Below are 13,274 nucleotides of genomic sequence, written 5' to 3' on the forward strand. Positions count from 1 at the left end.
AAGGAGAGGGGGAAGAGAAAGAAAAAGGTAGAGAGGTGGGAGACAGAGCATCATTAATTACCTGACTTGTATATTCTGACCTGTGTTTCTACAACTTAATAGTCTTCGCTTTGGAAATCAGCATTTCCACAAGTTTTTACCTCCAAACTGAATTAGCCCAAAATGTTGTATAGTTGGGTTGAGCAGTACAAGACGCAGTATCTCTAGAAGCTACGTAGGAAACTTCCTAGCTAGCTACCATTTTGGTGCCAAAGAACACACAAAGTTGTAGGAAATACTCATTAATGCTCCTAACTCATCACTTCTTTAATCAAAACTTCTATCCTGCATTACAGACCTTCATCATTCAACATATTGTGAAACCTGCACAATATTACTGGTGCAATGAAGTTGATTTGAAATTTAAGACTGTATTTACTGGGCAACTGAGGTTTGCTGATATTTTGGCCAGTCATTTAAGACAGGTTTCTCTGTACTCTTTTTAGGACTTTGCTAAAGTGTGGGAAAGCTCATTCGATACCTTTCATTAACATTTCACAGATGATGACAGGAAATGATCTAAGCAGAATGGAGTCTGTTCTGCTTTCTTGGAATTAGAATGAGCTGCTGCAGTTGGGAGATTATTTTAATTGACCCTTCAAGGAACTGACAAAATTTGCTTGCTTTATAAAGATGCAGATGAAGCAGAATTGACAGGGCACATTTGGGAATAAAATGCAGCAGTTTCTTGAGACTGGAGCCTGACAGTTGAAGTGGATATACTAATAGACTAAATATAATTCCACAAGGATGAGCCCTTCCAATCTGAATTTGTAAAATGCATTGAGGAGTAAAGATTTGTAAATAGCAGTAAGGATTTGTAAACTGACACGAGTATTGTTTTACTATGTAACGATCCTGAGCCAAAGTCTGCTTTTGTTTTCACCAATTTTAATCCAGAATAATTAACTTGGAATCAGCATAGACAAATGCTGCTCCCATTTGGCTTGCCTTTTAATGTGTTGAATCATGTATTTGTAAAGTATTAATTATCCAGAGAAAAATGTGCTATAGGTCATTAGAGAGGCTCCATCTTACTGACACTCTTGGATTGTCAGTCTCACTTCTAGTCAGCACTGCCAAATGGGCCATTGAATGTCCAGTTGGCAGTGCTGCAGAGCATAGGCAGGCTACTTCCTACCTGTCTGGTGCACTGCTCTGCTCCCCAGAAGCAGCCAGCAGGTCCCACTCCTCCTGGGGCTCCGTATGCTACCACCACTGCACTGAGAACTGGTTTACGCTCCAATTGGCCAGTTTCTGGCTAATGGGAACAGAGAGGGCTGTGTCTGTGGACAGCGATGGCAGTGTGCAGAGCCCTGGAAGCAGCAGGACCTGCCCCTCCTCCTCTCCTAGGAGCTGGACCTGTTGGCTGCTCCCGGGGCAGAGCACAGTGCCTCAGGAAGGCAGGCAGCCAGCCTTTGCACTGCTGACTGGGAGCCACCCAAGGTAAGCTTGAGGCCCAATCCCCCCATCACACCCCTGAACCCTCCTCAAACCTGGAGCCTTCTCCTGCATTCCTGACCCCTAATCCCCAGCTTCACTCCAGAGCCCTCACCCCCTCCCACATACCAACCGCCTGCCCAAGCCTAGTGAAAGTGAGGGTTGGGGAAAATGAGCCTCTAAAGAAAGGGAAATGCAGTGGATGGGGGAGGGAGGGCTTGGGGAAGGGGCGGAGCCTCAGGCAAGGGGCAGGGCTAGGCTGTTCAGTTTTGTGCCAATAGAACGTTGGCAACCTTCAGCAGATTGTGGATTTTTTTTTCCAAATGACCAGGTAATATAATGAATTGTACAATTTTTTAAATAAAAAAGGTAGAAGTGGATAATTCCAGTCTATGATATTATAACCTTGATAAAAGCAAGACACATAATTGTAAGGAAAATTACTTCTTCAGAAATGCCTGAATCTTCATGATCAGCACTGTTCAATCTAAATATTTCTGTGGTGATCCAGAAAGAGAATGGCCATATGAAAAATGCATAAAAATATTATTTTTGCTGCTTATTTTAAATAAAAATGTGTTATGGCATGACGAGTCACATAGGCCTGGGCATTTCCTAGGGAATCAATAACTGCTTCGAAATGATGGCAATAAACTCTCACAGGCAAGTTATTAATCCCCAGAAAATGCCCTGGACACAATCTTAATTTATTTACTGGCTAAAGAGATATTAGTCTGGAGGTGAAATTAATCCTTATGCAGAAACCTGTAAAAGGCCTAATGAACTATTTAAGTCTCACTAAAGCCTTAAATTACAGGGCACATATGGGCAAAGTTAACCCCTCACCTACAGTGTCCTAACACAGGCTGTTATGATAGTGTCATCATAGCATCCTCTTTATTACCCTACTTATACCAAATTTCCTTGTTAAAGGACAGCACAAGTATTTCCATAGATAAATACTAGAAAGAAGTGTTTTTAAATAAAAAAATTAACAAAAATTAACACTTAAAAGCAGAACCTGTTCAATTCCACTATCCAGGCATGATTCAGGACAAAATTTGGGTAAAATAACAAAAATAAACAAACAAACAAACACAATCAGTATTACCAATCATTAGCCACAAATCAAAACATTCTTACTCCAATGTCCCATTCTTCTCAGACAATAAATTAATATTTGTCAACTAAGTATAATTTTAATGGAACTTTATAAGATTTTATTTGTTAATGTGACAGCATCTAAAATCCACAATCAGGTGAAGCCTCATTATGTCAGAAGCTGTAAAAACATAACAAATCAGAATTACTGCCCTAAAGAACTTAGCATCTAAAACAATGTGTCTTTTCACTATATACAATGGACAATAAAAACATGTTTATATTACAAAATATTGATTCATTGTTGACTTGTATACTTTTCCTTTGCAGATAATGATTTAGAATGTCAAAATGGCATGTTATATATTTAGAAACCATGAATCCATACTTACAACTTATCACACTGGCAAACCCTGGGACCCATGTGGATTTCTAACGTATTCAGTGACATTCTGTGGTGGCACAAGAGTTTGCCTCTGAAGTCAAAGGAACTCTATACCTGCATGGAGTCAGTTGTAGGACCAGAGTCTACACTTGACATACTGTATTTATGACAAATGGCCCAAAATCTGGGTATTACTCCTGTGATAGGGTATGTAAACCCTATATTGGACAATGAAGGGTTAGGAAACAGCTGTGGGTTTAGCCAATCCTGTCTCTCCACACCTGCAAGAAGAGGCTTGAAAAGGAGCTTAGCAGGGAGTAAAATTGCTCACTATCTGGCAGACCAGGGAAGAGAACAGATATTCATCCCTCAGTTTTGGATTAAAGAAAAGGGCAGACTAAAGGCAGGAGCTTCTCAGACAACCACTGCCTAAAGGCTCTGAGGGAAGGGTGGGACCAGATCCAGAGGGTCAATCCCCTCTATCCTTTACTAACTCAGTGTTAATTCACCCGGCATTTTGTTCACAGATTACCTGGGAGGGAAGAGACTTTAAAGTGACCTGGCTAGCTGGCCAAGTCACAGTAAGAGGCAGGCCACTACAGAAGTAGAAAGGGAGCTGACCAACCAAGAGGAGGGAGCTAATTCCTTTATACTCCTGACACTCACATTTCATTGCAAAGTGTATGTATATATACCCACTTCACATAAACTAGCACATTCAAATGTTCAAGGGCTAGATTCCTTGAGCAGTTTCCAGCCCAGGTAATTCCTACACCTCACTCCCTGTAAAGATACCCAAATACTGTCCTAATCCACATACAGCATTGACTCTCATTTCTTGATTTTATCTGAATATACTTTAGACAGAAATTATAAGGTGTTGGACTTCAGAATCCCATTTGCTAGAAGACTGTGGCAACAGGGGACCCATATATATGGCTTTCCCATTGCAGAATGCAGTACAAGCAAGCAAGATTTAACAGACCCACCAAATTATGTAAAATACAGTCAACAACAAATAGTATTATTACTATAACAATCACTGGACATGGCCAGATGTTCATGAAATGGTCTTGCAAAACCATTCGGTCTTGCAAAACGTAAGTCGGATCCGTGTAAGTCGGGGACTGCCTGTAGTGGATTTTTAAAATGGTGACCGTATGCAAATATGCTAATCAAGCACGGGATATTTAAATCCCGTGCTTCATTAGCAACTTCGGTATGTTACATTTGCATCTCTAGTTCAGACTAGGGAGCAAGTGTAGACATACCCTAACAGATTTATTTGGGTTAGGGTTAGGGTTAGGGTTAGGTAAAATCCACTTCATTAGATGAATTGTAGTGGAAGTTACAGAAGCAGGAGTATATATATATATATATATATATATATATATATAAGGAAGAAGTTGCTTGTGTTACTGAAGCTAATCAAGTCAGGGTCACCTGCAGGATCATCAAGCCTTCTTAAAATTTAAATATCCACCCAGGGAAGTGAAGAAACAGGTTGTTAGAGCCAGATGAATACCCAGAAAACACCTGTTTCAGGACAGGCCGAACAAGGTAAGTAACAGAACACCACTGGATATTACCTCTAATCCCCAGCTAAAACCCATCCAGCGCATCATTGACAATCTATAACAAATCCCAGAAAATGATCGCTCATTCTAACAGACCTTGGGAAACAGGTCAGTCCTCACTTACAGACAGTCCCCCCAACCTGAAGCAAATACTTACTAGAAGCCAGTCAATGCCCCCCAGAAACACTTATCTAGGAACCTACTTTTAAAACAAACCCCGTTGCCAACTCTGTCTACATATTTATACAAGCAACACAATCACAAGTCCTAACCACATAAGCCACAGTATTAGGGACTCATACAACTGCACATCCTCTAATGTGATATATGCCATCAAATGCCAGAAAAGCCCCTTTGCTATGTATATTGGCCAATCTGGAGAGTCTCTAAACCAAAGAATAAATGGACACAAATCAGACATCAGGAACATCAACACACATAAATCTGTAGACTACTTTAACCTCCCTGGACATTCAGTAATAGATTTGAAAGTAGCCATCCTTCTACAAAAGAATTTAAAAAACTGGTTACAAAGGAGGACAGTTGAACTAGAATTAATTTACAAATTCAACACTTAGGATCAAATAAGGATCTCAACTGGTTAATGCATTACAAAAACAATTTCCCCTTCCTCGATATTTACATCTCCACCTGGTGTGGAAAAAAAATGAATAAGGAAAAGGAGAGGGATCATGTGAGGATTACCTATTGTGTTCCCTCCCTCTGGGGGATCTGGTATTGGACACTGTAGGCAGACAGAATACTGGGCTAGATGGATCTTTGGTCTGATGCAGTATGTTCACACCAAATGCTGTGAATGACACTCTTCCACCCTAATTTGATTAGCTTCATTAAAACAAGCAACTTCTCCCTTATATATACCCGTTTCTGTAACTTGCACTCCAATTCATCTGATGAAGTGGATTTTACACATAAAAGCTTATGCCCTAATAAATCTACTAGTCTCTAACAGTACGTGTACACTAGCCCCCTAGATCGATGTAGGGAGGCTAATGAGAGCGACCGGAATTGCAAATCAAGCCCGGGATTTAAATATCCCATGCTCGATTTGCATGTTCCCAGCCGGTCGCCAATTTAGAAATTGACTAGCCCGAAGTAACTGCCCGCGTCTACACGCAGCAGTGAAACGGGATTCCGATTTAAAGCCCTAACTTGAATTAGTTGGTAATCCTCCTGCAATGAGGTTTACCAGCTAATTCGAAATAGGGGCTTTAAATCGGAATCCCGTTTCACTGCTGCGTGTAGACGCGGGCAGTTACTTTGGGCTAGTCAATTTCTAAAATGGCGACCGGCTGGGAACATGCAAATCGAGCCTGGGATATTTAAATCCCAGGCTTGATTTGCAATTCCGGTCACTCTCATTAGCCTCCCTAGATCGATCTAGGGGGCTAGTGTAGATGTACCCTAAGTTGCCACCAGATTCCTTGTTTAGGAGAAAAAGAGCTATACTCAGAATTTGAGTATATATCATCAGGTTGCCTTTCCCAGACATTTATCTGATTTTTGCAAAACTTGGTGTATTTTTTTTCTTCACAAGGGACTCTTAATTCAGAATTTGCCATGGGAGTGTTGGAATTTAAATATCCAATGTTCAGAGGTGTTCAAGACTTCTGTTAAAGCTGTAACTTACTGAGTACTTAGTGGGTACGTCTAGACTGGCAAGATTTTGCACAAAAGCGGATGCTTTTGCGCAAAAACTTGCCAGCTGTCTACACTGGCCGTTTGAATTTGCACAAGAGCACTGACTTTGTAATGTACAAAATCAGTGCTTCTTGAGCAAATACTTTCACACTCCCACTCGATGAAAAGCCCTCTTGCACAAGAATACTTGCGCAAGAGGGCCAGTGAAGACAAAGAAGAACTGTTTTGCGCAAAAAAGCCCCGATACCTAAAATGGCGATTGGGGATTTCTTGCGCAAAATCGCGTCTAGACTGGCCACGGATGCTTTTGCGCAAAAGCACATTTGCGCAAAAGCATCTGTGCCAATCTAGATGCGCTTTTGTGGAAATACTTTTAACGGAAAAACTTTTCCGTTGAAAGTATTTCCGCAAAATCATGCCAGTCTAGACGCAGCCAGTGTGTTTAGCACCTCTGAAAAGCAGGCCCTTAATATTTAGTCCTATACAAATCTGCCAGGGTAAGTGTAATTATAACTGTATTAATGCATATATTATTTTGGATGATGAATCTGGACAAATAATAACAAAGATAAGCAAAGTTTGTCCTAGGAATAAGAAAACCCCACACAAATAATGTTGTTTTCAATGCTACACCTGAAAGAACGATTTCTCCTTCCTATTCACTTTGAGATGAGAGTAGATGAAATGATAAAGTCCTCCAAAACAATTCGCATTGCTTTAAAGACAGCTGAAGGCACTTTGATAATTTCTGATCACAAGATATAAATACTATAATCATCTATGCTTTACAAACATACTTTTTATAAGATAATAAAACTTTCCAAAGTCAATTTATTGAAATAAGTTTGCATGGAATTAAAGCTTCATTGTTGCAAATTTTATGAATATTAAATCTGGATCCATTTCAAGGCTTTAAAATGGCAAAAACCCCAAGTTCCTATTCTAAGCATCAAGCAGGTTAGAAAGGAAATATGATAATATTTTCTACATGTTTATCATTCTACAATATTTTAGTTCTCTATCTCTTTATATTTACAGCCACAATGGTTTTATTGGGTACTTTCAAGACAAAAAGTAGATATTAGTGTTTGCAGTCACAAAAGTTTAAAGGGAAAGGATTACCTACTAGCCTTTTTGAATAGCAAGGAGTGCTTAATAACCAATACAAGACTGCCTTCCATTCCATTCCACATCAGTCCTCAGTGGGTAATGTTTAGCCTGTCACTGCTACTTAACATCTTCATTATTCTTGTCTCTGAAATGCTTATTGCCAGCGCTCAACAGTAGGAATTTATCCAGAAATATTATTGTTTCAGCAGCGCTGTGCAAAGAAAACTGCCAAACATTTCCTTTTAATTGATTTTTCTGAATGGGATAAAAAATTTACTTTTTGCCCTGTGTATAGTATTTATTTTGTGTATTTGCTCCAAACTAAACACAGTACAGGTTGAACCTCTGCAGTCCGAGATTCTCTGGTCTGGCAACATTCATGGTCTGGAAGGCCAGTTTTCAAGCTTAGAGCTGCAAAATCAGGCATCTAACTCCATATTTAGGCTTAGTGGAAATGTTATGTGAATGCCAGCATCCAAGACTGATAATCTGACCCTAAAATTAGAAGTGGCTGAGAAAGTGCCATTTAGATCTGGATCTAACTAGGTTTAAAGTTCAGTAATTAATTTCAAAACTGAATCAAGTGAGAGATTCAGTTCCACAGTACAGAAACCAACTATTCTTCTCAGATTTTGGCTACATCTAAACCAGAACTAAACAAGCCTATACAATTTTACAATCAGACCCTGCATTAGTTATTGAGTTGAGTTGGTATATGAGTTTGAAATCCAAGTAACTTCCCAGTTTCAAAGATAATCATATTAAAACTTCTAGATTTGATCAAACTTGAAAAACAATAGTTTCTATTCTCAAAGTATCTTCCATCAATGAATATAAAAATAATTTAAAAGCACTAATTAATTAAACCTTCTTAATTACAACTTTTATATCCAAGTGTCCCCCAATAGAGGAAGATACACTTGTGCATCTGAGGGCTGAACTCTTTTTTAAAAGACTATCCAAAGAGAGGAAGCTACAAGAACAAACTACAAGGTAACAAACCATCTCTGTTCCATTCTGTCATGGATGATGCTATTCATTACCATTTTATCTGACATACTACTGATATGTATACTACTCTAATCTACCACATTTGGCCAATTTATGATTGGTTAGGCAGTCCGCTAACTGTCCATGCTTCTTTTTGTGTTTACAGGAAGCCAAAGTTTAAAAAATCAGTTATACTCAGGTGAATTTAAACTCAATTTCTTTTAACTTGCCATATTTTAATAAATAAATTGTAATATCATGTATCATCCCAATTACTACCCTAGAAGATTTTTAACAGACCCAGGTTTGATTAAACAATATTGGCATGTAAAATCCACCATCCTTGTTTGTCTTTAGTACTTAAGTGGTGGGGATGATCAGCAGGGAAACCTTTCTTCTTAAAAGTAGCATTACATTCATTAAAGTAAAGATCATACCTGATAACTGCATTAACTGAAGCATCTGTATCTGAAGAGTTTACTAGCAAAATATCCGTCCCTGTAGGTGCATCCTCAGGAATGGTGGTAGAATACATCTTAAAGGCAAATGTCGGAACATTGTCATTGACATCATCCACTATGACAGCAATAGTTCCAGTGCCAGTAAGGGCAGGCAATCCTGGGGGGAAATGGGATTTAAAATGCTAGAGGTTACAAATAAAACAATATTAATACTGAATATGTCACTCTTAATTTTGAATCTAACACTACAGCGTGTCACAATTCCCAAAGCCAATTCAATATAAAGAACAAGGCTAGTTTGGTTTTTAAAGTAGGCCATCTGAGTGCAAAGTACAAGTCACATACACACACAAATTTTTCCATCTCATATTTTGTAGTGTAAGTTCTGGGCATAAAGATAAACTGGCAACAACACAGAAAGCCTTGCCTGTAATAACCAGGCCCAATTTGAAGATGTGGTTGATTTTTCTTTTTCTCTACTGGAAGTCTGTCATAGATGGCACATTGACAGCCTTGGAGACTCAAGCCCTCAATTTATTTATCCACAGAATAAATAAAGCAGAGGCAATGGAATGATAGTTTCCTTCATTTCATTCCCTCATGTGTCACAAACCTGACCTGGAGTGATCTTCTCTGAGGACTGGGGTATACTTCAATTTCCAGACTCATTCAAACTTGATTTTTTTGATGGAATGGCCAAATCACAGTGTTTACTGTGATGTGGATACTGGTTTTCAAGAAACTAGACTGAACTCATTTAACCTACATTTTGTCTTGTTTTTAAGTATTAATCTAAGATGGATTTAAACAAATGAGAAATACTGAGTGGTCTGTTCATGTTTAATCTTCCAATATTTACTCTGTGCATGAACCATTTCCTCTATCAAATGCAAACTAAGACTTAGAAAACGTTAACAAGGGACCTAAATCATGTTAGCTTCACCAGGATTTGCATACGCGCTGTGGGGCAAGGAACAAATAAAATTATTCTGCCAACGAAACTAATCACTTCAGTAGATTTCTGAGCCTGTCCTTCCCCTTCTGGTCTATGAAACAATAATACTATATTTTTCATTGTTTTAACTCTGGCACAGTAACCTCCTGCCTAGAAGGAAGAATCTGTGATAAACTCTCCAGCTGGACAGCAGCCAAAGCCACTAAAGTACATGAAGGAACTGTGCATAAAGCACAAAGGAAGGGAATGAAAGAACTGCAAAGTGAAACTTACCAAAGAATTCCATAAGTTTCACTTTAAAATCTCTGCTCAGACAGGCTGGATCATAACACTGAGTGGGATGCTGCTGCTGGCTCAAAGGGTGCATATTTGACACCACTATTTTACACAATGCAGTTCTTTTTATGCTATGTATTGAGTAATTCTTTTTACCAGTAATGTTCTTCAGCCAAGAATTTTACATGAAGCTACCAGTCTGACTCATTTTGCACCCTGTTTTCATTTATGTCATTTAGCAAAACACTTACTGAGAGAAAAGGCTACAAAAAGTGTACTTGACTGCTGAAATATTGCTCACGGAGTGTTTATTATTACTACATTAAATGAAACAAAGTCTTCAGTTATTGCATATGTCAACTACACGCATGCCAAATACATGTAATTGTCTCATTCACCTGACAGTTAATGAAATGCAAAGTTGAAAGTTATTACATTTCACAGATGATTAGGTATTGTAGACATACTGGAAAAATTAATCTAGGATAAGTCATATTCAAATAGCAGTAATAGTGTAACTCAACTAGGAAAAGAAAGTTAAAGTTGACAGAAAAGGCTTCAAGTCCATCTTTTTATAAGTAAATGGCAAAGATGATAGATAGAGAGCACTGCAAACTTTACCTCTTGGTTTATTCACAGAATGAAGAAATACAACTGAACTAAAGGCAACGCAAGCTTCTCCACAATGCTCCTTCAATGTATCTCAACACTAACCTAATGGGATTAACTAAGAAAGAAAAGGAGAAGGAAGAGTGTATTGTTTCCTAGGCCTCTTAAGTGAAATGGTCAACAAGGATGAAAATTAAAAACATTGAAGACATTTTCTATGGAAAAGTAGTGACATGGGGCCAAATTCTGCAATCCTCAACCAATCAGAATTCACAACACTTTCACTGGAAGTTCTGCATCATTAATGACCACAGATTTTGATTCTTTTTAAATTTTGTAAGTATGTACACTGCATTAATCATAAATGCCATATCTGTGGTGACAAATGTAGTTTCCATGGTCAGGCCAAATTATCTGATTTGAATTCTGCTTTGATAGCTGTTCTTTCTGACGAATTCTCTTCTTATAATTTTTCAGAGGATTGCAGATTTTTCCCCAAGTTTCTCTGAATATATTTCATAATTAAGTTTAGTACATTTTCCATGAATTGTAGCTATGACAGTCACATGCCCAAAGTTAAAAATGTACCATTAGGGTTTCTGATTTACTACTGCCTATTATAAATTATGCATAACTGAGACCTGCTCTTCTGTACCAACAAAAGCAGTAAAAGAGGAAGAGACAGAAGGATTTTATCAACAGTTTGATGGCATTATAGATGAGATTCCTGGTCATGATTTTGATAATGAGAGATATAAATGCAAATGAACAGTGTTGGGCCACATAGCACTGGGACTGCAATGATAAGGGGGAAAGTTAAAAACTTGCTGTGAGATGCACAAGCTGATTATTGGTGGTGCATAGTTTCTTTGCACACATATATACAAGATTAGATTAAAGTCAACATTTAGTTGAAACTAAAACCTATTCTGACCACATTACTTTCAGTAACAGGCACTGGTCACTGTTGGATGTTAATTCTATAGCTGTACCGAGTGTGGCAGTGATCATGTCTACTAATGCGAAAGATTCGGGTTAAGTTAAAGTCCAAGAAAAATATGGGTGGAGCTGGAGTTAAATTTGACCTTTAAAAGTTAAAGGATAGTTCTGTGAGAAAGATGTATAAGTTGATGCTTAGAGATCATTTCAGGCCACTGATTTGTGATGACGAAGAAATCTCACCACAGACTGGATGGAAAATATTCAAGAAAGTGATACAAAATACAGCTGAGGAAGTTATTGGGAGGCCTAAGCAAACAATGAAAACCTGGAAAAACACCAAAACAAGAAAACTGCAGGAAAAGTACAGACAAGCCAAGAGTGCTGGGAAAGCAGAAGTAGTAAAAGCATTGCACAATGCGCTAAAGGAATCACAAAAATTGAAGAAGCAAAAGTTCTGGAAAGAACAGGCTCAACAACTAGACAAGACATCAAGAAAACAAGATATGACAATGAGGTTAAGTGGTATGAAGCACAATCAGGCCATTGATGCAAATGGTAAGAATGCTCACTGACAACAAATGCCAAAGAGGCGCTGAAAATATGGAAAGAACTTTCTGACAAAGTGCGGAATCCTTTAGTTTATCCAGATACAAACATTCTAGACGAGGAGTCCTGTGGCACCTTATAGACTAACTGAAGTGTAGGAGCATAAGCTTTCGTGGGCAAAGATCCACTTCATCAGATGCATGCTGACGAAGATACTAGAGATACTAGAACAAAGGCAGCTCGCAAGACAAAATGTATATCAGCTTTGAAACACCATCAGAAAAAGAAATAGAAAGAACAAGAATTGGTGACACTTCAGGAATAGATAGTATTACAGCTGAGCTGCTAAAAGGCCATCAGGATAAGTGTTATCAAAATATTAGGGAAAACATATATAAAACAACACAGGAGCAAGAGAAGGTAGTGGGGGTATGTCTACACTACCCCCCTAGTTCGAACTAGGGGGGTAATGTATGCATACTGAACTTGCTAATGAAGCCCGGGATTTGAATTTCCCGGGCTTCATTAGCATAAAGCTGGCGCCGCCATTTTTAAAAGCCGGCTAGTGCGAATCCCGTGCCGCGCGGCTACACGCGGCACGGGATTCGCACTAGCCGGCTTTTAAAAATGGCGGCGCGGCTTTATGCTAATGAAGCCCGGGAAATTCAAATCCCGGGCTTCATTAGCAAGTTCGGTATACATACATTACCCCCCTAGTTCGAACTAGGGGGGTAGTGTAGACATACCCTGGGTGACTAGCTAAATGCAACAGTTCTGCCAGCCCTGAAAAAAAGGAGATCTTACTAATTTGAATAATTATGGAGTTGTAAAATAATTATTAGTAATAGGAAAAATCATGTTGAAAACAGCTGGCAACAAAATAATGCCAGTTTTAGAGAAAGTATTAGAGAATGAACAATGTGGCTTCAGATTAGGCAGAAGTTCCATTGACCAGATATTCACACTCTGACCACGGATGGGGGAGGGAGAAGTGAGAATGGGAATTAAAGATGTTCACTAAGGCATTTGAGTCATACTGTAGGGAAGCATAAAAGAAAGTAGTAAAATCACATGGGAGTTCCTGGTATGATAACTGCTAGTATAAAAGTTATATACAAAGACTCCTGTAGTACTCTAAGAACTAGCAGATAACTAAGTAAGAGCATGTCTACACTTGCTCC

General features: G+C 38.7%; 1 protein-coding gene across 1 annotated transcript in view; it reads right to left on the reverse strand.

Moving 5' to 3' along the window:
- Positions 1–13,274, reverse strand: part of FAT4 (FAT atypical cadherin 4) — a 242,442-nt gene that overhangs the window by 62,489 nt on the left and 166,679 nt on the right. Inside the window, exon 7 of the mRNA XM_075929867.2 lies at positions 8,742–8,922. Within this exon, the coding sequence (XP_075785982.2) occupies positions 8,742–8,922 (181 nt within the window). The remainder of the gene's footprint in view (positions 1–8,741; positions 8,923–13,274) is intronic.

Source organism: Pelodiscus sinensis, chromosome 4 (assembly GCF_052426305.1).
Source record: "Pelodiscus sinensis isolate ZL-2025 chromosome 4, ASM5242630v1, whole genome shotgun sequence".
Taxonomy (NCBI): Eukaryota; Metazoa; Chordata; order Testudines; family Trionychidae; genus Pelodiscus; species Pelodiscus sinensis.